Source organism: Salvelinus alpinus, chromosome 1 (genome assembly GCF_045679555.1).
Source record: "Salvelinus alpinus chromosome 1, SLU_Salpinus.1, whole genome shotgun sequence".
NCBI classification, from domain to species: domain Eukaryota; kingdom Metazoa; phylum Chordata; class Actinopteri; order Salmoniformes; family Salmonidae; genus Salvelinus; species Salvelinus alpinus.
Window position 1 is genome coordinate 49965674 of NC_092086.1, and position 27852 is coordinate 49993525.

General features: G+C 45.9%; 1 protein-coding gene across 1 annotated transcript; it reads right to left on the reverse strand.

The window, feature by feature from the left end:
* On the reverse strand, positions 1 to 27594 carry LOC139579029 (rho-related GTP-binding protein RhoN-like). Its single transcript, XM_071407244.1, has 5 exons — positions 27242 to 27594; positions 26596 to 26683; positions 7430 to 7539; positions 4717 to 4851; positions 1 to 1272 (listed from the first exon to the last, which is right to left on the reverse strand). Exons 1-5 carry the CDS (start codon positions 27341 to 27343, stop codon positions 1003 to 1005), a joined length of 705 nt encoding a protein of 234 aa, XP_071263345.1. The 5' UTR covers positions 27344 to 27594; the 3' UTR covers positions 1 to 1002.
* Between the last annotated feature and the right edge of the window lie 258 nt (positions 27595 to 27852).

Sequence of the window (27852 nt, forward strand, 5' to 3'; positions counted from 1 at the left end):
TCTCGTCTCTCTACAGTCAAGCTGTTGCTTTATTTGAGACTTTTAGAGTATGTGAAAATACAGTAAAATAGCCCTAACATTTTACCGCTATATTTCCCACAAAGTAACATCTTAACATAACGACAACAGCAATAGCTTCAGTGAATCAAGTTGACATGATCTGAGTTGACGCATTGAACAGTGTTAAATTATTACGGAAACAGATATGTAAAGTGACTTTTTTCTAGAAAGCACTTGTGGTTCGAATGATCTGAGGAAAACTCCACACATTCTTCATGTTGTTAACTCTGTCTGGTTACAAAAGCAATGTCAAACTGACTACTGTATTTCCGTCTGTCTGACCTACTCCCATCATTTACCCACTCAATAAGCGTCCCTTTTCAGCATTTTTTTTGTACACGTTTCTATTCTCATATATGGCAACAGGAAGTATCAACACAATATAGCATAGCAACAGCAACCATGTCCATTGTCCACTGAGAGGTTTCTTGTTCCATCTTCCTGATTCAACTCCTCCACTACCTTCTCCACAGAATGAAAGTGTTCTCCTCCAGCCATCCAGTAAAGATGGCTGTTGTGCCGTCCTTGTGTTAAGGATTGATCCCCCAGTCAGTGCACTCCACAAACCCTACCCCAGGACCATGCAGCACTTCCTATTTCCCTCCTCTCCTCTCTCCACCCTGAGACTTCGTCTCGAGAACCAGTCCACTTCACAGTCCATCAGCCCCCCCCCCAAAAAATGTAAACAGCTCCAAAAAGATTCGCAAACACACACAAAAGCATATTTTTTCTTTTTTTGTCCTTGTTCCTCAGCAGTGCAAAACGAGAATATTAGAGGATTTCTTTAAAAAATAAAATTGAACAAAACAAAACCAATAAATAGAGTTCCTCTTTCTGTCATATATTTCTGTGTATCATACTGTACTATATATATATATATATATATATATATATATATATATATATATATATATATATATATATATTTGTCTCGGTGGGTCTCTACATGAGCACACAGCTCTTGGCCCGGTCCTTCTGCATGACAGGGGCAGGATCCAGGGTATCAGTCCGACCGGGCAGGGGGGGCAGGGGCAGCTGGGACACCCGTTTGAGGCCCCGGCGGGAGCTGCTGCGTTTCAGCTGAGGCTTGTGTGGCCGCCGCACAGAAGCCAGCGTGGTGATGTGGAACACGTCCCGTACGCTGTTCTCCGACACCTTGGAGGTGCACTCCACGTACGCTACCGCACCTATCTGACGGGCCAACCCACTACCCTGAGGGGAGGGAGGAGAGGAGGGAGGGGGTTAGAGACCATCATCATCTTCAACAACATGAAGAACATCATCATCAACAATGTCAAGAACATCATCATCAACAACAATATCAAGAACATCAACATCAACATCATCATCAACAACAACATCAACAACATCATCATCATCAACAACAACAACATCAACAACATCAAGAACATCATCATCAACAACATCAAGAACATCATCATCAACAACAACATCAAGAACATCATCATCAACAACATCAAGAACATCATCATCAACAACAACATCAAGAACATCATCATCATCAACAACATCAAGAACATCATCATCAACAACATCAAGAACATCATCTCATCAACAACATCCTGCTGTTGTGAATAGTATCTACTGTTCTTATTGAGGTACCATGACAGTTAATGTGCCATAACCTAGCACCAATGATCTCACATTACTGTAGTGAGATACAAGCAGGAGCCACAGATGGATTTGGTACTGTAGATATGTGGTAGTGGTGGAGTAGCGGCCTGAGGGCACACAGCGTGTTGTGAAATCTGTGAATGTATTGTAATGTTTTTAAAATTGTATAAACTGCCTTAATGTTGCTGGACCCCAGGAAGAGTAGCCTTGGCCACCGCTAATGGGAATCCATAATAAATACAAAAAAATACAAAATACAGAGATGCTGCTGGTCTAAACATAATGTCTACAATGCAGACAGTTGAACCTGCCCTACATCTAATGAATAATCCATGACTCTCTCTCTGTCTCTCGGACTCTCTTGCTCTCTTTCGCTCTCTCCGTCTCTCTCTTGGTCTCTCTCTCTCTCTATCGCTCTGTCTCTCTCTCGCTCTGTCTCCCTCTCGCTCTATCTCTCTCTCTCTATCTCTCTGTCTCTCTCTTGCTCTCTCTCTCTATGGCTCTCGCTCGGTCTCTCTCGCTCTCTCTCTGTCTCTCTCTCGCTCTCTCTCTATGGCTCTCACCCTCTCTCTCCTCTTTCTCCTGCCAAGTTCTGGTGTTGCTGTTTAAACTGAGCAGAAAGCCCACCACAGAGAGCTCATTGGGCCAGAGTTTTCCTCCCACTGTCTGGTACATGTATATGTATTGGAGACTAGAGAGGAGAAACTAACTCGCTGTCCAAAGCCTGCCTGGCACTGTGTGCTGCCTGCTTCCCCCCAGGCCCAGTGTTAGCAAAGCTCACTGACTGAAAGGATACATTGAACGGGTGAGGCTTCAGTTTATAATTCTATGGTACTGTATTTGCCCTCTCATTTCTGGCTATCTCTCCTTATTCTGCATTAGATTATGCCTAGTCCGGATTAAGTCTGTTTCCCTGTTTTACGTTGGTTTGTCTTCACACCCAAAGTCGTACGGGGACAGCCCGGCACTAATGCAGTACCAGATGAGAAGGCAGTACAATACATCTCCAATGGCCCTCTCTGGGAATTATACGGACTCACACACAGATGGGGCCTTTCAGAACCACAGGCCTGGTGTGATTTTATCAAGGCTCCTTCCTTACACAGTCACACAGTCACAGGAAAAGTCTCTATTAGGTGAAAGCACCGATTTAGAGAAGGGAGGTAGTGAGGAAGGAGAGAGAGATATTGAGAGGGAGGGACATTAAGGAAGGGAGAGAGAGAGCGAGAAAGAGCGATAGGCGAGAGATTAAGGGAGGGAGAGAGATTAAGGAAGGGAGAGAGAGAGCGAGAGAGAGAGAGAGGGGGAATTGAGGAAGGTTGAGAGAAACGAAGGGAGAGGGAGAGATGGGCCTGACAAGCAGCAAAGCTTTATCAGATCGTGGCCAGATTAGTGTGTAATGTGTAGAGTTCACCCTGTGGTCACCTCGCCTGTGACTCCTCAACTCTGCTACCGGAATTCAATTTGAGATCAACAACAGGATAACAAGCTGGGGGATATTGGATTAGATCAGCAAAAGTTGGTTGTTGGGAGCCTGCCTGGCGCTTGTACTGTATGTGACAGATTCCCTGGCAATTATAGACAGGTCAGAACAGTACAGTAGAGTAGCTGCCTCAGACAGAAATAGAGTATGACGTAGAACAAAAACACAATAGCCCTAACATGAGCCTCTGAAACATTGTCCATGAGCTTAATGGTATTCCACTCTATCTTTGGTTTGTCTATTTTATTGACATGCTTTGTTTCTTTCCTGTTGCTTTTTGGGGGGATCTGGATCTGGTTGTTGCCCCCACAGCCAGCCACAGCCAGCCCACAGCCAGCCACAGCCAGCCCACAGCCAGCCCACAGCCAGTTCACAGCCGCCCACAGCCAGCCCGCAGCCAGTTCGCAGCCAGCCACAGCCAGCCTGCAGCCAGCCTGCAGCCAGCCCATAGCCAGTTCAGTCAGCCACAGCCAGCCCACAGCCAGCCCGCAGCCAGCCCACAGCCAGTTCACAGCCAGTTCACAGTCAGCCACTGCCAGCCCACAGCCAGCCTGCAGCCAGCCCACAGCCAGCCCACAGCCAGCCCACAGCCAGATCACAGCCAGCCACAGCCAGCCCACAGCCAGTTAAGAGCCAGTCCACAGCCAGTCATGGAAAAGGGTCTCGGTTCCCTGTGTGTATGGGGGGTGAAACAGCCCCACAGCCCGTCCACTCTGTGTATGTCAGACATGGGAGAGCATCAACAAAGAAACACGTAAAAAGACTATTTCACAGATTTACTGACCAGTTTATCACCTCCTCCCTTTTTCCCTCCATCATTACCATGTCCCTGGCTAACAGGATGTGGTAGCGTTCGCTCCATCATTACCATGTCCCTGGCTAACAGGATGTGGTAGCGTTCGCTCCATCATTACCATGTCCCTGGCTAACAGGATGTGGTAGCGTTCGCTCCATCATTACCATGTCCCTGGCTAACAGGATGTGGTAGCGTTCGCTCCATCATTACCATGTCCCTGGCTAACAGGATGTGGTAGCGTGCGATAAAAGGCCTTGTTTATCAAAGTTCTATTTATTCCACCTTTTCAAAATCCCTAAATCTGCATGAATATTTAATCTCAGGGTAAAATATGTCTCGACTCCTGAGACATAAATCCTATACATACCCACCCCCCACCCTGCCACCCCCTTTACAATAACCAACCTCCACATCGCTGTCAGCATATTAGAGTCAGAACGCCAACCTCTGCAAAATGTCTGCTTCAGTGTGTTTCTATGTATAGGGTAATATGTACATAATGTATGTTTGCGTGTTGATATAGCAACTGTGGATGGCTACATCAACGCTGGGTTATGGGTTAAAGCCAGTTTGACAATGGGTCGGCTCTGTCTCTCTCTTCTCCCGTGCGTGTCTCATTATAACTCAATTGGCTTCTCTTTCTCTTTTTTTTAAAGACCCGTCTCCTTCCTGCTATGTTTTTCTCTCACTCTTTCATTTCTTCATCCCTCCATCCTTTCCGAACTGCTCTTCGTCTGCTCACCTGTTCGTGTGTGATGGGGATGAGGCGTTGCTTGGACAGCTCTCTCAGGGTGCTCACGTCTGTCCTCATGTCCAGCTTACAACCCACCAGAACCACCTTGGCATTGGGACAGAACTCCTGGGTCTCCCCCTGCCACTGTGGGATGGGCACACAGGCAGGAGCATGTTAACAAGGACACATACAGAGAGAGACAGACAGACAGACAGACAGACATACAGACAGGCAGAGGTTAACAAATAAACAGAAAGAGCGAGGTAGACAGACAGTTCAAACCTAATACAAATACTGTACATGTCAAATACTAGAGCTCTAATTTATTTTGTTTTTTTCCCGTTAAAATTATGAAACCAATGGATTAGTTCCAAAAGTGCAAATTCCAAGCCAACTCAAGCACACCTCAATTGGACCGAGGTCAGTATTTGATCCGGGTCGGGGACAGACAGACAGACACAGACAGACAGACAGACAGACAGACAGACAGACAGACAGACAGACAGACAGACAGACAGACAGACAGACAGACAGACAGACAGACAGACAGACAAGACAGACAAGACAGACAAGACAGACAGACAGAGCATCAGTAAATAGCCAGCAGCGCTCATCAGTCAGGTCACCTCACCAGCAGGACATTCCTATGAAAACAGTGGAATGACTCCACACGGAGGACCTTTACATTCTCTGGGCCAAACTACCCTGACCTGCGACCCCCAGGACTCTACCCAGGCCACTTAGCTCATAGAGGAATAGAGTTGACCCTGGCCCCTGTTCAGCAAAGAGGATGAACCGTTTCTTTGTCTCACCTAAATCTCTCTGTAATAGACATTAGGTTATCTCATTAGTCTAAATGAATGTAAATGAATGACTTTGCTTCCGTGGTCTTCCTGTGAGACTTCTGTTCTGTTCCCCGTGTATTTGTGCGAGTCTCCCAATATAGCTCCACGCAGTTAGATGAATACGCAGATCTATGATTAGACCTCAGAGGAATCTATCATTTCACAATAATAGGGAAACTGTTTCAATGAGCTCCCCCATTAAATCGGTGCTCTAAATTCTCTTTGCCAATTGAGTGGTTTGGATAAGACTTACTAATCCAATAGAAATGGAGGAGAGAGATTTCTGTGTGATATAATACAACGGCATGAGATTAATTTAATTTCTTTCTACACGCTGGCTTGAGTCAATAGAGGTATTTTAGGTAGAGGACAGAACAGAAAGCCCTGTGCAGTCCAGTTGAAACAACAGCCTGACACATTAAATGTCATCGTTCAGGCTTCAGCTGGAAAATAAATTCTGCCTCCCTTCTGCCACACAAATACCAAATAACACCCCCCCCCAAAACATCCACCATGTCTGAATTCAACCAGGAGCCACATGCAGAATGCAGGGGTGTGCAGCCATCCGTCAAGAGTTAAACAACCTTTGACCCCCCCCCCCATGCTCCACCCCCATCTCTTCTATACCATCCAATCACGTTGCACCCCCATTCTCAATCCCCTCCCGCTCCTGTCATCTGATGACCTTGGTGACAGGCAAGGTCACAGAGGTCAAGAGTCTAATTTGGGACGGTGATTGGGCAACAGGTTTCCATTCGCCGCAGGTTTTAAAAATTACCAGAGCGACAGCTAGGGGTCAGGGGGTCATGGCCACCCCCTACCAAGGGATTCATGGGAAAACCAAAAGCCATGTCGACAGACGGGGGCGCGGAACTCTGAGACGGGTGGGTAGAACCAAGGTGTCGTGTGGGTCAGCTCTACAGAGCCTGTAGGTGGGGCGTGTTTTACCAGCCCCCCTCAGACCACGAAACACGTCAACAGAGCCGCCGTGGGAATGTCTTCTACAAGGTCCTGAGCTATGGAGGAGACCTTCAAAGAGACGCACCACACATGGCCTCAAGATGGAGGACTACTGAGAGACCGCTGAGGGCCAGTGAGACTGGTTAACATGACACAAACACACACACACACACAAACACACACACACACACACACACACACGCACACACACGCACATGACTGCTTTATATGTGTAATGTAACACATTTACCGACGCACACAAACTCTCTCATGAGAATAGCTGTAAAACATTCCCATGACCACGTCACCAACCCACCTCCACACCGTACCACACTCTGTCTGGTTCCCCTCCCAAGCCCAGTATCAACATATCACACCCAAAAGCCACCGTAAAAACATTAACTCTCAGCATCTGTCCTGGTTTCTCATTTATTATGAAAGTCCCATAAATGCCCAGATTCACATAACTACTCCATCTCATTAAACAGCTGCTCTTTGATTGGTTGTTGCATAGCTAATCTGCCATTGCTGGAGCTCCACTTCAAATCCCACCCCAACCGGGCTCCAAGGCCTCCTCTCATTCTCCAGTCTGACCTCTCATTCCAATAGGGGTCAAGGGGTCAAGTAGCCCTGCTTGTTTCATGGGGATAAAGGGGGGTAGCTCTTACCCCCATCGTGACATTAATTATATTGTGTGCTGGCTATAGAATGTGTGCTGGCTATAGATAGCATGGGAACTCTATATGAGAAGGGGAGGCAGAACAGTTTGGATGAGAAGGTTAATAGAGAACGTTCTCTAATGGCAGGGCATGTTGTTTACATACCCTGGTTGTGAGGAGGAGGAGGAGGAGGAGGAAGAGGAAGGGGGAGGGTTGGAGGAGGAAGGTGAGGGAAAGGAGGAAGAGGAAGATACTGACCTTCTTCAGAACACTGTCCAGAGTCTCTGGGCGACTGATGTCAAAGCAGATGAGCACAGCGTCTGAGTCAGGATAGGCCAACGGCCGCACGTTGTCATAATACGAGGAACCTGCGGACACACAGACACACATACAGTTAGTCCCAGTCAGTACACTAGACACTTTACGTAAGGTCCCTTTACCTCATTCAACCCAGATGATTCTAATAGAATGTGAACGCTTGGCAGCCTCTGTACACCCTGGAGGACGAAGCTGTTTAACAAATGGGCATTAACATACTGTACACTTAACCATTCCAGCAGGGAGTATCACAGCTTCACAGCACACACACTCAAACACCTGTTGATTTAAACAGCTGTGGGCAGATGGGAGAGTGTCCTTAATCTGTGACCCTCCCCCTTCCCCAGTTTAAGAGGCGGTAGGGGGTAGGGAGGGGCATTGTGATAAGCACACACACACATGAACTGTAGCTGGCAGAGGAGCTAGATCCCTTTCCACATACTACATCCCTATCCCAAATGACAATGGTCGCTGGTACAAAGGGCAAAGCGCTTTCTCGCTCTCACTTTCTCTGTCGCTCCTGAGATTTCTCTCTCTCTCTCGCACGCACGCACGCACACACACACACACACACACACACACACACACACACACACACACACACACACACACACACACACACACACACACACACACACACACACACACACACACACACACACACACACACACACACAAACAGACACTCTACTTCTCCTCTTGGAACTCAATCTTGTCCATATACACATCTCACTATTCACTCTCTCTCTCTCTTTTCTGTTCCTTTATCCGTTTTGGGGGCAGAGTGGCACCACAGCAGAACAGCAACCACTCCTTTCCCCCTCTCTCCTCTCTCTCCATTCCCCCTCTCTCCTCTCTCTCCATTCCCCCTCTCTCCTCTCTCCTCTCTCCCATTCCCATTCCCTCTCTCCATTCCCTTTCTCTCCTCTCTCCATTCCCCCTCTCTCCCCTCTCCATTCCCCCTCTCTCCTCTCTCTCCATTCCCCCTCTCTCTTTCCCCCTCTCTTCTCTCTCATTCCCCCTCTCTCCTCTCTCTCCATTCCCCCTCTCTCCTCTCTCCCATTCCCTCTCTCCATTCCCTTTCTCTCCTCTCTCCCGTCCCCCTCTCTCCCCTCTCCATTCCCCCTCTCTCCCCTCTCCATTCCCCCTCTCTCCTCTCCCCATTCCCCCTCTCTCTCATTCCCCCTCTCTCGCCTCTCTCCATTCCCCTACTGCTCTCATTAGGAGGCTTGTAAAACTCCCTGGGCTCCGAGGGATCCTTGCTGGGGATGTGGCTGTGGGTTCCTTCCTGCCTCCCCTGAGATATAGGCAACACAAGCCTACATCCCTCTAGAGCATGGCGACATAAACTTGTTGGAATGGACACGAGGAATCTGACTCTGCTATTGCTTTTGTTAGGAGACGGACTGGCGAGAGAGAGAGAGAATATAAAACAGGGGAGAATAAAGACGTAGACTAGATTTTAACCTGAAATGTCAACTGAAATGTCACCAAGTTAGAGCAGTAGAAGCCTATACAAACAGCCTGTACCTGATGTCTGGCATGTAGAGTAGAGTGATGTAGACATTGTTACTGTACATGGCCTCACATAATGCCATGGTAGGCTGTTGAAGCTGTACAGGCTTTCTGTGCCAGTGAATTGGGCTGGACACAATGGTAGTTGCGCCTGTTTTAGCAGTGCTATGTTCTCTTTGTTTGTGGTGGAATGAGGCCTGCACAATGGCTGCACGCGGTGCATAACCCTAAACATTCAGCTAGCCGCCCTGCCCTGACCTGAGCCATCCCCTCACCGGACAATGCAACAGGCCCCCTGTCCTAAAGGGTCAAAGGCTGCTACCCTTCAGCGAGAGAGAATGTGCATGTGCGAGGTTTGGCCTTTGCACGCTTGAGATTACGAGTGCACCGGAAGGAAGCTTTCGCAAATGTCTTCTTTTTCATATAGCCATTGAAAAGTTTGTTAGACGTTCGTTCGTTTAGCTTCTGCAGCCAGAGCTCACTCTTCCTGTTTCTCCCGTCCTGCTGTTCAACAGAGCAACAGAGTAACACAGAACAGAGTGACATCTCAAATACAAAACAGTGGGGTCCCAGACAGAGCCGGGGATTGTATCTCAGAAAAGAAGCAGTCCTCCCAGCAGCAGGAAGTCAGTCATTAGGAAACTATCACATGGACAGCAGGTCCACCACACAGCAGTGTATCAAACAATGCAGGGCCCTGATTGGTCACAAGCTATTGTAATGCCAAAGGTGATCTTTAGTATGTATCACATCACAACAGGCCTGCAGTGAGGAGAGAGAGAGGGAGTGAGGGCAGAGGAGAGAGGGAGGGACTGTGTTAGAGGAGAGGAGAGAGGGAGGGAGTGTGAGGGGAGAGGAGAGAGGGAGGGAGTGTGTGAGGGGAAAGGAGAGACGGAGGGAGTGTGTGAGGGGAGAGGAGAGAGGTAGGGAGTGTGTGAGGGGAGAGGAGAGAGGGAAGGAGTGTGTGAGGGGAGAGGAGAGAGGGAAGGAGTGTGTGAGGGGAGAGGAGAGAGGGAAGGAGTGTGTGGGGGGAGAGGAGAGAGGGAGTGTGTGAGGGGAAAGGAGAGAGGGAGTGTGTTAGGGGAGAGGAGAGAGGGAGGGAGCGTGTGAGAGGAGAGAGGGAGGGAGCGTGAGGGGAGAGGAGAGAGGGAGGGAGTGTGTGAGGGGAGAGGAGAGAGGGAGGGAGTGTGTGAGGGGAGAGGAGAGAGGGAAGGAGTGTGTGAGGGTAGAGGAGAGAGGGAGGGAGTGTGAGGGGAGAGGAGAGAGGGAGGGAGTGTGTGAGGGGAGAGGAGAGAGGGAGGGAGTGTGTGAGGGGAGAGGAGAGAGGGAGGGAGTGTGAGGTGAGAGGAGAGAGGGAGGGAGTGTGTGAGGGGAGAGGAGAGAGGGAGGGAGTGTGTGAGGGGAGAGGAGAGAGGGAGGGAGTGTGAGGGGAGAGGAGAGAGGGAAGGAGTGTGTGAGGGAAGAGGAGAGAGGGAATGAGTGTGTGAGGGTAGAGGAGAGAGGGAAGGAGTGTGAGGGGAGAGGAGAGAGGGAGGGAGTGTGTGAGGGGAGAGGAGAGAGGGAGGGAGTGTGTGAGGGGAGAGGAGAGAGGGAGAGAGTGTTTGAGGGGAGAGGAGAGAGGGAGAGAGTGTTTGAGGGGAGAGGAGAGAGGGAGGGAGGGAGGGAGTGAGGGGAGAGGAGAGAGGGAAGGAGTGTGTGAGGGGAGAGGAGGAGAGGGCAACAAAAATACTTAATGACTTTCACACTGGGCTGAAGCTAGGGCAAAGAGCAGAGGGATGAGAGAGGGGGGATCAACCAGTCAATCCTTGGGGGATCAATCAGTCAATCCTACAGATCAGCATGATTGACAGGCGACGGGCACGGCAGGCCTAGTCACAGAACCTCAGAGGAACAGAGAAGCCACCTCAGCACTTTTACAAAGTCAGAAAAGTCCTCTGAGAGAGAGAAGAGGTGGGAGGGAGAAAACGAGGAAGGAGGAAGAGTACACTGTGTGTAAAACAACCCGAGCAGACACAAATAAAAGCCAATCACCATAACCATCATCATCATCATCAGCAGCAGCAGCAGGAGGAGGAGGAGAGATGCAGTTTTTGCCACTCACAAAATTCCTCAGCGCCTCTTGCCAAAAGCGACGCCCCCCTTTCACAGTTTGATAGGTGCGAGAGATACGGTGGGGATGGGGGGTGTGATGGTGCAGAGAAGAGAAGAGGGGGGGGGTTGCTGTGCTCTGCAGATGGGTAATGAAAGTGTTGGACTGGACAGAACAGAGAAAGAGGTATAGGACCGTTACATGAGGCATGAAGATGGGGCTCACGCCGTTGGCTGTGAGATAGAACAAAAGGTCAAGTGAATTCCAGTCAGGGACGGGAGGAGGGACAAGACGGATGGGGAAGGAGGGGGGAGGGGTACAGGCAGAACCTGGCCGAGCCCACTCAGGACTGGCACTGCCAAAGCAAACCTGCCCCTCGATACCAAGGACGGGCATAAAACACCCCAAACAAAACGCCTAGCGCTAGCATTATCCTGATTTAGCACTAGCCACCACCGACAGGAAGTAAGGATGGCTGTCTTTATGTCCACTGTACTAATTAGAGAGAAGAAGAGGCATGGCAGAAGGGAAAAGCCTCTGTCTGAGTGGAGGATACAGAGAAGCCAAGAGGCCAGCCTTCTCAAAGGCCATTAACATCCCAAGGGACTTACAGTATAGTAGTACGATACAGGCACGGACTAACACACACTATCCAGGCCTAATGGCCTCTGCTATGACTTCATTTAAGCCTCTGTTAAGTCCCTGGATATAACTGTGAGCAAGGGACTGCTGCCACTAAGAGACGTGTGCCATGACTTCCTGATCAGACCGTATTGTGATGAGATACAGTCATTATACTGTTCATGTTTTAGGAACTTTGATAACAAGTCAGTCTGCGCTGGAGAAATAAATCCTGATATAACCCTTGATTGTTGTTGCTGTGAGTAGGGGCGACACTGTCCAACTTTCTTACAAGTTTTCGAGAGAAAACTACTTCATCGAGTATAATGCCTGTTTTGGGTAAAAGTATCAAAACATAATTGTATATAATTTAACTTGCGCGTTGAAGAGCTATATTGCACCATTACCAGGACGATTACGCCTCTTTGAACTGGGACATGTCTGGTTACTTGTGGAGACATGACTCACGGTTAAAGGGTTTTTGCTGGGTGCAGAAGCAGCTGAGAAAGAGGCCATTGTAATGGCTTCCAGCAAAGAGACGGGGAAAGAGCAGCCTTTGCCCAGAAGTCGTCTAATGAGCAGAGGGCAGGGAGTCCACAGCAACAAACACCGGCTGACTAGACCACACACACACACACGCACGCACGCACGCGCGCGCACACACACACACACACACACACACACACACACACACACACACACACACACACACACACACACACACACACACACACACACACACACACACACACACACACACACGCACACGCAGACGCCCACTTTCTCAAATACAGTGACTGATGCATACTGTGCTGGGTCCATAGAAACAGTATAATCAAACTAGCCATAGCCCATACACACAAACACTCAAAATACAAATGTGCTCACACATACCACTCTCTATTTCTCTCTTTCTCTCTTTCTCTCTTTCTCTCTTTCTCTATTTCTCTCTTTCTCTCTTTCTCTCTTTCTCTCTTTCTCTCTTTCTCTCTTTCTCTCTTTCTCTCTTTCTCTCTTTCACCCGCAGCTGTTTTGCCCTGTAATACCACCTTCAAAGTGCAGCAAAACATTTCAAGTTGTGCTGACTGTGTAGCATAGCAACCTGCAGCGACGCAAATGGCTTCTTTGTGCTGCCCCCGAAAGGAGGTACGAGACGGAGGGAGCGAGAGAGCAGGGGAACGACGGAGACGGGAAAAAGAGTGTATCCCCAAGGAGCTGATGCATTGATGGCAAAGAGGTAACCAAGAGGAAACGGGGAGGGGGGAAGAGGAGAGGAAAGAGAGGGGGATTGGGGCTCTTGGACATTAGAGCTTTCACTGCAGATGCCCAGAGTCTTTAGTAATGGGGGGGGTTGGCCTATAGCCTTCCACTCAAGCAAACCTCATGCTCGACAAACCTTGCTTACACAGAGAGAAAAGCATTATGTCTTGCCAGACCGGACACCTTTAGAGGGGGCTTGTACTGCAGGCTACTAGATGCCAACCCAGGACGTTATATACTGCATCTAGAAACAACATCCTTTCATCATGTCCTACAAAGCATTCTGCTGGCTTGGTCTGTTTCCCCTCCGTTAGTTCTAAGGTTTGAACACTGTGGGTGTTTGCACTTTTCCCAGTTCGACACACACACACACACACACACGCACACACACACACACACACACACACACCGATAAAGAATCGGGTGGTCTGAAATACGGTGTGCAACGTCAGGTTGTCAAAGTGCAGGTGGGACAGTGGACAGTGGGTTAAATGGCCATTAACCTCCCCAGTCTGTGGTCCCCTTGCCAAGGATATTGATCAAAGCTATACTGGCTCCCTCTCTCTCTCCCTCTTTCTCTCTCTGGCGGAAATAGAGCCTTTGAAGGGTGATGGCTAAGCCCCGGTGCAAGGATCTGACTCAAAGCCCTACTGTAGTGGAGTTAATGCCTGTGTCTCTCCCACTCGCAGGTTCAAAAGCAGGGCTGTCCGCTGACAGAGCAGGTTGGGGACAGAGGGGTACGTGGCCGCCAGCCGAGAGCTGGATTACTGTCTGTCTTCTCTGGGCCTCTGGGGATATGGTGATAGGGACTCCTCTTTCTCTCTCTTCTCATCCCTCCTCTCCTCCCTCTCTGCATTTCATCTCCTGCTGTTTGATCTCTCTCTCTCTCTATATATATATATATGTGTGTGTTAATGTTTTTTTCTGTCTCTATAGAGACTAAGTCAAGCTGTGTTGCTTTCTATCACTCTCTCCCACTATCCTTGTCTCACTATGGCTCTCTGTGTATGACATGATTCTCCCTGGCGGAAACCTTCAATCTTCTTCCTTCTATTGCTGTTTTTCTCTCACTTCTCCCATCTCTCTCTCTGTCTTTCCTCCCCAGTTAGTGTCCAACTGAGGAACCAATGTTTTCCAATGAACTACTGTGTATTGCTTGTTTATGATGTAACCAATTCTTTGAGTTCTGTTTGCTATACAGTACTTAAGACTTTATTAGGTCCAGGTCTTTGTTAGACAGAATATGCATCCATGATTGATTGTCTATGTACAATACAAGCACACCTCCCCAGTCTGTGGTCTGGGGAGGTGTGCTTGTATTGTCTGATGTCATTTACAAAATAAAAATAGCCCCTAACACTCTACTCAGCAAACTGGATGTAGTCTATCACAGTGCCATCCGTTTTATCACCAAATCCCCATATACTACCCACCACTGCGACCTGTATGCTCTCGTTGTCAGGCCCTCACCACATATCCGCCGCCAAACCCACTGGCTGCAGGTCATCTATAAGTCTTTGCTAGGTAAAGCCCCGCCTTATCTCAGCTCACTGGTCACCTTAGCAACACCCACCCATAGCACGTGCTCCAGCAGGTATATTGCACTGGTCATCCCTAAAGCCAACACTTCCTTTGGCCACCTTTCCTTCCAGTTCTCTGCTGCCAATGACTGGAACGAATTGCAAAAATCTCGGAAGCTGGAGTCTTATATCTCCCTCTCTAACTTTAAGCATCAGCTGTCAGAGCAGCTTACCGATCACTGTACCTGTACACAGACAATCTGTAAATAGCACCACCAACTACCTCATCCCCATATTATTACTTACCCTCTTTCTCTTTTGCACCCCAGTATCACTCCAGTATTAATGCTAAATTGTAATTATTTTCACCTCTAGGGCCTATTTATTGCCTACCTCCCTACTCTTCTACATCTGCACACACTGTACATAGATTTTTCTATTTTTCTTTTCTTTTGTGTTAATGACCGTACGTTTGTTTATGTGTAACTCTGTGTTGTTGTTTTTGTCGCACTGCTTTGCTTTATCTTGGCCAGGTCGCAGTTGTAAATGAGAACTTGTTCTCAACTGGCTTACCTGGGCAGACAAGGGGCATTTAAAGACAGCCGGGAGAACAAAAGGCTTTGTGTTTCCCCACCTCCACCACTTAGACGTCATAACGCCAACCGCGCTGATTCTAACGTCCCCTTTCCAACACCCAGCTTCGCGTCACGTCTTGAGATAACTTCTCTGTCGTTGCTCGGGGCAGGTGAAAGCAGAGTAGGGTCCACAGGGAAGGGAGGAGAGGGAAAGAGGGTATTTTATAATTGAGAAGAACTGGGAATATCCGGTTTCACTCCCTGAAGAGATTATGTGTTGATCCGATTAGACAAAGGGCCCGTGGAGACAGGTTGTAAGGCAGGCCGCCCCCTCCCTGGTCCTTCACAGTATACTGCAGACTGCAGGCATGGTGGTGGCCAGAGTTCGGTTGCTTCACAGACAGCCGGCCTGTAATTCTGTGATTACCATGGCCTAATTGATTCATCTCTGAAGAGGCCCCGCTCTCTTCTCTCTCTCTCTCTCTCACACACAATCAAAAATCCACCTCCTTAGATTCCCTTTCCCCTGTAAAACACCATGCATCACATCCTTTTATAGTCATCTCTTTTCCATCTCTTTCTTTCCTGGGCTGAGGGAAATTCATCAGAGTGTTGGAATACTACTAAGAGTGGGTTATTTCCGTCCAAGGCTGTCTGTTGGATATTAAATAGGAATTGAAATAGGAATGTTCAGACATCTATCACGGTCACATAAAAGACCGCTTGTGAGAGGAAACGGACATCCTCTCCACTTCCCAGCCATCCAAGTGCATCCCTATCATAGCCCTATCTATCTTTGGCCCACTCTGTAGGGTCCCTAGGGAGGGCTCGAGTGGAGATGATGGGCACAATTTCCCTCTCTCCTTTGAGTACACTTCCACTCCCCCCAAAGACAGCAGAGAAAGAGAGTGATAGAGAGGCAGAGAGAGGGAGAGAGAGAGCATCTGATCCTGTTTTTAAATAAAGTCATCCATAACTGATGGGAGCTGTGGAAGGGAAGTGGGAGAGGATGCGGGTTAGGGGGCCACGGGGGTAAGAGACAGGCCCAGCCATATCCCCTTACACTGAGAGAGGGTCTCATCCTGTGGAGGTGGTAGTAGCCAAGCGGCGGTGAGGGCGAGGGCCAGTCACCGTGCTGTTCAAAGTGCCGTGATCAAAGCTGTCGCCACGACAAGTTATGCCGCCGCTACGCTTGCCGCCCGGAGGGACAGGCCCGGAAACTCCGTGTCCCAGAGTTCCCTGTGTGAGCTGCATCCTGCCACCCTGGGAGATCAACACTCCTTCACTGCTGGCGGAGGATAACAAACAAGTGTTTCAGGAAAGTCTGAGTAAATCGGATGACACTCAGAAACTCCAAATCAATCAATCAATACAATGTATTTATAAAGCCCTTCTTACATCAGCCGATGTCACAAAGTGCTGTACAGAAACCCAGCCTAAAACCCCAAACAGCAAGCAATGCAGGTGTAGAAGCAACAGACTAATCCTATGCCCTTAAGTTGACTCCATTTGGGATCAACAACCATCCACTGTGGCACTGGAGTCATAGGATCATACAGAGGATCACATTACTGTGGGTCACTGAAGACCAATGAGTTATAGAGGCATGCTTAGAATACACTTCCTGTGTATAGGCCTGTGTCTTTGGCTGTGTATTCTTGGCTGGCAAATGTCTAAATAATGTGTGTGAGTATCTGTGAAAGAGATAGAGTGCGTGTGTGAAGTACAGTTTGTAAACAGTCAGTGTATGCGTGAGTAAGTGAACGTCTCCCACGGGACTGGAAATCTTTCCCTCAGGGTTAAACACAAGCCTGGCCCAAAACACATCACAGAGCCCAGAGTGCTAGGCTCTCTCTCATATTGATGTGTACAGTATATTGATGTGTATAGTGTATAGTGATGTGTATAGTGTATATTGATGTGTATAGTGTATATTGATGTGTACAGGATATTGATGTGTATAGTGTATATTGATGTGTATAGTGTATATTGATGTGTATAGTGTATATTGATGTGTACAGGATATTGATGTGTATAGTGTATATTGATGTGTATAGTGTATAATGATGTGTATAGTGTATATTGATGTGTACAGTATATTGATGTGTATTATTGATGTATACATTATATTGATGTGTACAGTATATTGATGTGTACAGGATATTGATGTGTATAGTGTATATTGATATGTACAGGATATTGACGTGTACAGTATATTGATGTGTATTATTGATGTGTACAGTATAATAATGTGTATTATTGATGTGTACAGTATAATTATGTGTATTATTGATGTATACAGTATATTGATGTGTATTATTCATGTATACATTATATTGATGTGTACAGTATATTGATGTGTATAGTGTATATTGATGTGTATAGTGTATATTGATGTGTATAGTGTATATTGATCTGTATAGTGTATATTGATGGGTGCAGGATATTGATGTGTATAGTGTATAATGATGTGTATAGTGTATCATGATGTGTATAGTGTATATTGATGTGTACAGTATATTGATGTGTATTATTGATGTATACATTATATTGATGTGTACAGGATATTGATGTGTATAGTGTATATTGATGTGTACAGGATATTGATGTGTATAGTGTATATTGATGTGTATAGTGTATATTGATGTGTACAGTATATTGATGTGTATTATTGATGTATACATTATATTGATGTGTACAGGATATTGATGTGCATAGTGTATATTGATGTGTATAGTGTATATTGATGTGTACAGGATATTTATGTGTATAGTGTATAATGATGTGTATAGGATATTGATGTGTATAGTGTATAATGATGTGTATAGTGTATATTGATGTGTATAGTGTATATTGATGTGTACAGGATTTTGATGTGTATAGTGTATAATGATGTGGATAGTGTATATTGATGTGCATAGTGTATATTGATGTGCATAGTGTATATTGATGTGTATAGTGTATATTGATGTGTACAGGATATTGATGTGTATAGTGTATATTGATGTGTATAGTGTATATTAATGTGCATAGTGTATATTGATGTGTATAGTGTATATTGATGTGTACAGGATATTGATGTGTATAGTGTATAATGATGTGTATAGTGTATATTGATGTGCATAGTATATATTGATGTGCATAGTGGATATTGATGTGCATAGTGTATATTGATGTGTATAGTGTATATTGATGCGTATAGTGTATATTGATGTGTACAGGATATTGATGTGTATAGTGTATAATGATGTGTATAGTGTATATTGATGTGCATAGTGTATATTGATGTGCATAGTGTATATTGATGTGTATAGTGTATATTGATGTGTACAGGATATTGATGTGTATAGTGTATATTGATGTGCATAGTGTATATTGATGTGCATAGTGTATATTGATGTGCATAGTGTATATTGATGTGTATAATGTATAATGATGTGTATAGGATATTGATGTGTATAGTGTATATTGATGTGTATAGTGTATAATGATGTGTATAGTGTATAATGATGTGTATAGTGTATATTGATGTGTATAGTGTATATTGATGTGCATAGTATATATTGATGTGCATAGTGGATATTGATGTGCATAGTGTATATTGATGTGTATAGTGTATATTGATGCGTATAGTGTATATTGATGTGTACAGGATATTGATGTGTATAGTGTATAATGATGTGTATAGTGTATATTGATGTGCATAGTGTATATTGATGTGCATAGTATATATTGATGTGCATAGTGGATATTGATGTGCATAGTGTATATTGATGTGTATAGTGTATATTGATGCGTATAGTGTATATTGATGTGTACAGGATATTGATGTGTATAGTGTATAATGATGTGTATAGTGTATATTGATGTGCATAGTGTATATTGATGTGCATAGTGTATATTGATGTGTATAGTGTATATTGATGTGTACAGGATATTGATGTGTATAGTGTATATTGATGTGCATAGTGTATATTGATGTGCATAGTGTATATTGATGTGTATAGTGTATAATGATGTGTATAGGATATTGATGTGTATAGTGTATATTGATGTGTATAGTGTATAATGATGTGTATAGTGTATAATGATGTGTATAGTGTATATTGATGTGTATAGTGTATAATGATGTGTATAGTGTATATCGATGTGCATAGTGTATATTGATGTGTATAGTGTATATTGATGTGCATAGTGTATATTGATGTGTATAGTGTATATTGATGTGCATAGTGTATAATGATGTGCATAATGTATATTGATGTGTATAGTGTATATTGATGTGCATAGTGTATATTGATGTGCATAGTGTATAATGATGCATAGTGTATATTGATGTGTATAGTGTATAATGATGTGTATAGTGTATATTGATGTGCATAGTGTATATTGATGTGCATAATGTATATTGATGTGCTTTTGATGTGTATTGATTTATCAATGCAAGGCTCATCTGTAAATGATACCTTGGTCTCAGCATGAGTCCCTGTCAAAATAAAGGTTCAATCAAAAAAACATAACAAAATAAGTAGTATTGACCTAAGTATGTAAGAGCCTCAGTGTCTAGCACCTCCCAGTGAGCCTACAGTTATATTTAAGAGAGGCGGTACAGACAGAGACGTATCATATGGCCTTTGTCTGTCTGTGACCAAGGTCAGACGGTCATACAGAGATCACAGAGATCATCAGATAGCAGACGGATCAGAGGGGAGGATGTCATTAGAGATCTGTCTGAATTGAATCCCCCAAAAGCCACTATGTGTCTAGATAAGGAGCTGGGAGACAGTGAGAGGGCAGAGGAACAGGGAGAGGAACCGGGGCAGGTGGGCAGTGGGCTCACCATGGGGCTGTGTAGTATACCACTCGAAAGGACATGGCACATAATAAGCCCAGAGAGGGGCATGACCTTGGGTGTACCGTATGCATGTTTCCTTTGTGTTTTTAGATTATTCAATGTATGTATGCGGGCGTGTGTGTGTGTTTGCATGCGTGCCTGCCTGCCTGCATAGTCGCATCTGTGTGTTTGTGAGTGAGTGCGTGTGTGCGTATGTCTGAGCGAGTGTGTTAGACTGAAATTGGATATTCTGTGTGTTTAATTATAGGCTGTGTGTTCCTGTCAGTGAGGCTGACTGGCCCTCTCACAGCTCCTACCCTCTCATAGCTCCTCTCCTCCTTTCCTTTCCTCTCCTACACACTGTCGCTGACTCCAGGTCAGAACAGAGCTATGCAAACTAATGAGAGAGAGAGAGAGAGAGAGAGAGAGAGAGAGAGAGAGAGAGAGAGAGAGAGAGAGAGAGAGAGAGAGAGAGAGAGAGAGAGAGAGAGAGAGAGAGAGAGAGAGAGAGAGAGAGAGAGAGAGAGAGAGAGAGAGAGAGAGAGAGAGAGGGGTTCATTTAAAAAAAAAACTAGGGTCCTGTTGTCTCTCTGGCTGAAGCATACGGGCACCCAGGTCTCCTCCAACATCCTGACGGTAGTGTAACAGTTAGTGTTAGTGACTCAGACCAAGAGAACCCCAGGGCTCTAGGGGGAGAGTCAGAGACGTGTACCCAGCCAGGGGTCACTCTGACTGGGTAGACATAAAGCCCTGCAGCCTGGACCTCTGGGTGGCTACACTGTCACAGACACTCAGTGGAACAGTGTGAGGTGAGGTGGCTACGGTATCTATGAATAAGATATCTACTGTACATGTCCACATCCTGTACATGTGGGTGCAAGATTCCAATAACGTTCCCAAAATTCCCAGGTGTTCCCGAAATCCCAGTTGGATTATTCCTGGAATCAGTATGGAATAAGCAGGAAATCTATCAATCCTCCAACCGGGATATTGGAAAAATCTGTATTTTGGTTTCCAGAATTTTTGCAAAGCTACCACATATACAGCTATTACTTCTAGTCTATATGTAAAAGAGAGACGCAACACTGTGGAGGCTCTTCTCCAGTGGGTATGAGGTGCTCCAAAACGGGAGCCAGGGACGGGGAGCCGCAAGGGAGGCCAGGGAGGGGCCGGATGAAACCCCCCCACAGAGCCGACCCCCGCCAGAGGCTCAACAGAGAGCCAGATCACCACCCCCTGTCCAGAAATAACTCCACATGCACACTGTCTGTCTGTCTGTCTGTCTGTCTGTCTGTCTGTCTGTCTGTCTGTCTGTCTGTCTGTCTGTCTGTCTGTCTGTATGCACAGACCCGGCAGTAGCACGTTTAGTGTTTACGTTCAGCTCCTGTTCAGAAGCACCATCCATGGTCATTTGGTTGTTTGCGTTATACAACACTATTAGTGATGGTCTTTGGTGTTTTGGGTTGTTTTATGAATGTTGAAACATAAAGAAACATACCATTTTACAATGTGTTGATTAAGATATGTATAACAATATAGGCAGTGTTCTTCAGACAACGGAGCTAAGCGCAGCTGCATAGGGTGAATCTTTTACAATGGGTTCTCCTAACTACTTCCGTTTGAAGTGCTCTGATGACATGTTAGGGTTAAGTAGTCCTGACGTACCTTTTCATGTCCTAAATATAGTCTGGGTATTGGGCAACATCTTCCCTATTACATTAGGAATACACCTATTCTCCATAATGGTGCGTCACTGAAACAATCGTTCTAAAAACCGACACAATGCAGCGTTTGACATTCCAATGGCAAAATAATGGGAGAGGAAATGATCATAGAGCCTTTTCAAACAGATAAATTGGGGCGAGGGGGGGGATGGGTAGTTCATCTGAAATGTGACTCCATGCGCGATCTAAACACCTTTCTCATCAAAATAATTCCTCTGGGAGTCAACAAGGGTCATACCACTCATACCACTCATTTTCACAGACAAACACACACACAGACAGACACACAGGTGCACAGTACACTCACTGGCTGTACCTAACCGGCGGGTGTGCCTGCTCCGTGCTAATCATCATAAAAACAGGTTTAAGTTTCGGCCGTTCTACCCCCAGGCAGGTCAGGAGTCTAGCATTAAGTGCTCAGTGTAGACTAGTGCAGTTGTGTGAGTTAGTCAACAGCAGCGAACAGGATATACACTCATCTCTTTTCAGGATACTGACAATAAAGATTTCACTTCGGGGAGGGGGGGGGACATTTTCACTACGATTTAAGGGTTGTGATAGATTTAAAACGTCACGCAAAAACGAACCATAGCCTTGTACAATAAGTGTGTACTCCCAAATCATAAAACACAAGTGCAGGTAGGAGAAGATGAAAATGTATGAGGATGAGGAGCATCACGGCGCGACGAGGAAGGGCAAACTAAAGGCTGACTGATGCAGCACATCACTGAGGTCGTCTTCCCCAGTCATCTCTGTCTAGAACTGTAAATCAACATGGCAATCCGGGCCGAGCTGCTCATTTCATGTTTCTGCTTTCTGAAGGACCTCCAGCTACAGCCAGCCACAGTAGACGGGGCTGTTGGTTTTATTTCATCTCTGTTTTGGTTTGTAGCTCATGCAGTTGCTATTAAAGATGAATCAAGTGGAGAGGGTTAGGGCAGGGAAGGCCCTGTGAACTAAGCTTGTTTATACAGGGCTCTTGATGCCCTAATGGTCCACTGCACTGCACTGAGAATATGGCTTTAAGCTAAAAACATAGTCACAAGAAACGTTGAAAAGTCACTGTGAATGTGTGTGTGTGTGTGTGTGTGTGTGTGTGTGTGTGTGTGTGTGTGTGTGTGTGTGTGTGTGTGTGTGTGTGTGTGTGTGTGTGTGTGTGTGTGTGTGTGTGTGTGTGTGTGTGTGTGTGTGTGTGCGTGCGTGCGTGCGCGTGCGTGCGTGTGTAGTGGCTGTGTGAGTGATGTAAGGTGTTTGAAGCTATTTGTCATTATCGCTCAAATCAAAAATATATCACCCCACTAATTACAGAAACACCTGTTGTGAGTAAAAGTGTTATAAAATAATCATTATAATACATGTGGAGGGTCAAGTAGGCAAGTGGATAATATTTTGGAGAGGTGTTGAACGCCTCTAATGGAATTAGAAATCATTCAAAATATGTGTGAAGCTACAGTATGACTAAGAATATTCTCTGACCCACAACAGACAAGTCTTTCACTGTTAAGATAGGAATCATACGTAGTCAATCAGAGAGCATAAACAGAGATGTGACTGTGGTGTGGGACTGTGGGAGAAGCCTGACTGACTGTCATGAGTTACTTAGATATTCCCTGGGACAGTCCTTGCTGTGCTGTGAGTGGGAGAATGTTCCAGGCCTGACTTGGATGAGATCCCATGGTGCAGCACCACCACACTGGGAAGAGACACAGTACAGGGGGCATGACACTATTGGCTGGATGAATACTCAGACTGGCTGACGAGCATCATAACCCGTGACCGTGAGCACCCAGTACTGGTCACTGATTGGTGCACAGACCTATTGTGACCCAGTGTCAGTTAGCTTGGCCAATCACAGCTCGGAATGGGGTTAGGAATGGTGACATTTAAACTCAAGGAGCAACGGTTTGTCAGTCATCGCTGGCTTTTTATATATCAGTCCTCGCTACGGCTATTTAGATACACAAATACACACATGCCAAAGACAGATAAACAGACATGCATACACAGACTATGCCCTCTCCCACAATACACACACACACACACACACACACACACACACACACACACACACACACACACACACACACACACACACACACACACACACACACACACACACACACACACACACACACACACACACACACACAAACACAGACAAACATTATCATTTGCATTCCACTCAATCAGTTTCTAATTGACTTAACCCTCCAGATGGTCCGTGGCGTAATGCAGGGGGAATACAAAGCAGCTGCCAATTTCCCTCTGGTTCTGGACAGCCATAATGGCCCTGTTTCTGTTCATGCCTATTTAAATTAACCATCCTATTCACTAAGACACCGGTTCACACACACACACACACACACACACACACACACACACACACACACACACACACACACACACACACACACACACACACACACACACACACACACACACACACACACACACACACACACACACACACACATAGTACCTAGACACAGTCATGACCCTAATTAGATCAACCTCACCTCTGTTTTCTTCCATCCTGTGAATACTAGAAACCCTGCTGATCTGGAGAACAACAGATCACTGAGGCTAAACTAATCAATGGTCTACTGCCACACTAAAACAATAGGCACCGTGGCCTTGTTAATGGCAATACACGTCCCACCAAACCCACTGAGACCTATCAGACCACAGAGGCTGTAAACGTGTAAATGAGGAGGCTAGACTCCAGCTCCTGAAACAGAACACACCTCAAGGACTAATCAATAATGATTGAATCAGTGATATTCAGAGACCACGGGGAGTCTCTTCTGTTCAACTGATATGTTATTACTAATGCCCTCTCCATCTTATTACCCGCCACTAACTAGGTGGATGGCAGATGGCGTGAAACCAACTGAGCTGATCCTGGTGCATTGTTATACAGAGCTGCTGTTGGGTGGTTATAGACAGTGGTGTAAAGTACTTCAGTAAAAATACTTGAAAGTATTACTTAAGTATTTTTGGGGGTATCTGTACTTTGCTTTACTATTTATATTTTTGACTACTTTTACTTTTACTCCACTACATTCCTAAAGAAAAAAATGTACTTTTAGCAATTACATTTACTTTTGAAACTTAAGTATATTTAAAACAAAATACTTTTAGACTTTTACTCAAGTAGTATTTTACTGAGTGACTTTCACTTTTACTTGAGTCATTTTCTATGAAGGTATGCTTATTTTTACAGAAGTATGACAATTGGGTACTATTTCTACCACCGGTTATAGATTACAGGAGGCTTTCTACAGACCCTGGTCCTGCGCTACACGCCACATTGGCTGTAGTTTATGAAGGCCAGCAGGGGGTCTACTACATATGCAAATGCTTCTTCACAGTAATTACATAGTGGGTCCAGATAGTGGCCATGCAGCCAGACAAATAGAGTGGAAAAGACACATGGTCCCTGGCAATACACTGCTGCTGCCAGCGCACGGGAGAGGGGGGAGGAAGAGTGAGAGGGTAGAAGAGGGGGTTACGAGAAGGGTGTAATTAAAAGTATTGAAATGTTTGAGTGTTTTTACCATAGGAGAACATCCGTTAACTAATTTACATCTGAAGTGAAAACATGAGCATCTGTGTTTGGTACGAACCAAAGAGTAAATAGGCAGGCTTGAGGCTGGTAGACTGGGTGGGTGATATCATGTTGGTAGACGGAGTAAAGGGAGGGGGGGTTATTGTCTCTTTACTGAAGATAAAAGGCTAATCACCCATCGTCAGTGATCATCAAAGGGTTAGATATGGACAGAAGCACAACTCTGCTACCATTACAGAAGCCCCCCGGTCCAAAGCTATGGAGGAGATAAGGAATACTTCTGACCCACTGATTCCTTCCTCCCAGCCACAGAGACCTCTTCAGCCCTCACTGACAGACTCAAGGAGATTTACTCTCAGGGTCAACACCAGGTCCCTCCCACACACAGAAAGTCCCCTCAAAAGAAAACACTCTCAGCTATATGACCGTGTAAAACGGCAATGCCCCCATCATCATCATCCATCGTGAGGATGTTTTTACGTTCAGGAATGTTTATGGCAACAGACGGGGATTCCCCTTGTGGGTTCAATTACATACCCAGGCTTCTCAGTCACTCAGTCAGGCAGCCAGAGATGTTTCTGTTTTGACCAGTGAGTGGATCTCTAAGCTGCACTTACAGCTTCAGCCTGAAGGCCCTGGGCTGAGAGCTGAAACTAGAGCATAGCATTCCACACAGACGGGCCACAATCACCCCCTCTCAAGTCTGGAGATGTGGTCTCAAAGGGGCAAACCCAAATTGCTTTCCCACCATGGTGGGCATCTGTATTCTAAACCCCTCAGATAGAGGGTCCATAGCTGCAACCAAACACTGACTGACCCATTATCGACAAAGAGGCATAATAAGTCAGTTAACGTCCAGAGAAACACTATTTGCAGCCATTTGGCACCGATATGAGTGGATTGAGAGCTAGTGCAACTGTAACCACAGTCAAACACAACTGAAACAGTGTGGATGGGTTGAGATCATTTCTGTGGGGCTGTCAGTCATTCGGCCATTCTCCTTCAGCCCCTGCCCCTCCCCTGCCCCCCCCCCCCCCAGCAGTCTTCTGGCCCCTGGACAGAGCATGGGAACAGCTCAGCCACACGCAGCGCTCCGCAGAGAGAGGAATGCAAACAGAGTGCAGCGCTGAGAGAAAGGGCTGGCACTGGAGATTTTCAGCAAAGAAAACAATCATAAATAACAGATGCCTCAAGCAAAAGTACGCCAGTCAGTCAGTCGTCAGTCGGCATGGTCAAAGCAATTCGGCAGAGAGATGGCTGCTTGAAAAACCCGAAATGATTGAAGCAGCCCTCCCACGGTTGCAGACGTGGACTGTCGTCACTGCCAAGCCGAGCAGCCAGCGGGATTGACTTGTCATCAGCCTTTAGGAGATAGATGCAGAGAGCAGAAATAGTCTTACCTGACGTGTCCCACATGTTCAACTCAATCCTCTGTTTTTCGATTTCAAAACTGGCCGTGTAGTTTTCAAAAACGGTGGGGACATAGTTCTGAAAAAAGGGTGCATCTTGATTAGTAAAGCGCTAATGGCATAGGCGTAACATAGGTTAGACGTTCAACTACGTACATGTAATGTATCATACAAATATATAGACTATATTAAAACAATATAGGTCTAGTTGCTAATAACACCCAGATACAATATTAATGAAAAGGGGAAATCGAATACACTCCGAAATACATTATATGAGTCTATATTGTTTAATCACTAATAATAATGACCATTTTATATTTAAAACTGCACATTATTTCCCTGTCTTTCAGTTTCCTTCTCTCTCTCTAGAGAAATGCCTAACGCAGGTGCGTACACACCTCTGGCTCATAATTTAAATCAAGACATTTGGGGTTAAATGATTAGAATAAAGAATCTCTGGCCGTTCTATTTGGTTTGGTGTCCGTCTTGACATTTATCTTTGCTTCATTCCCAAACCGCGATGACCTACAGTACACATACCACTCTTAAATGATCCAGTTGCCTGTTTTCAAGTGTTGACAGTCGTGCTCATAACGCAAGACTTCATAGCCTATATATATATCAGGACACTTACCTCGGGATAGCAGTCCTTCGCAAAAACATGTAGGAGCGCCGTTTTACCACATTGCGTATCTCCGACCACCACGATCTTACAGCGGCTGCCTTGACTTTCCATCTTTGTCTGTCAGTGTGTCTGTTCTGGACGCGGATCGGTTTCATTCACCATCCGATGTCGATATAAGGTGAGACTGGAACTCAAGGAAAACCCAGCAGGTACATGCCCCGGTTGTGGCGCGACCTACTATGTGTCCTCCCCCGGTTGTCCTCCCCTGTCCACCCCGTGCAGCCCTCGGTTCCCACGGTTACACTAGCTATCCTCTCAATGCCTGTTTACACCCACCTTGCCCGCAACAACAGCACTCAGCAGCAGCACGCAGATCCCTCCCTTCAAACTCGTTAATTGGCCACGCCTTGCCCATACACGCGCCCAACCACAGCGAGTTGGTCCTCGTGCCTCTGTGTTCATTTACTTATTTGATAGCTTGTCTCTTTACTTGTCTAACAGTGACGCATATCTTCATTATTTGTTGTCGGGAAGATGATTCATATTATGATTGGGCTACATCTCATGACCTTTATTTATAGCTTTGAGGATAGTGTTGAGATACACATTTCAACGAATGT

Bases quoted from the DNA above. Each gene is read 5' to 3' on its own strand.
- LOC139579029 (XM_071407244.1), bottom strand. From the start codon at position 27,343: ATGGAAAGTCAAGGCAGCCGCTGTAAGATCGTGGTGGTCGGAGATACG. The intron at 26,684-27,241 runs GTAAGTGTCCTG...CCCTTTTTTCAG, and splicing joins CGAAGGACTGCTATCCCGAG to AACTATGTCCCCACCGTTTT. The intron at 4,852-7,429 runs GTCAGTATCTTC...CCCATCCCACAG, and splicing joins TGGACAGTGTTCTGAAGAAG to TGGCAGGGGGAGACCCAGGA.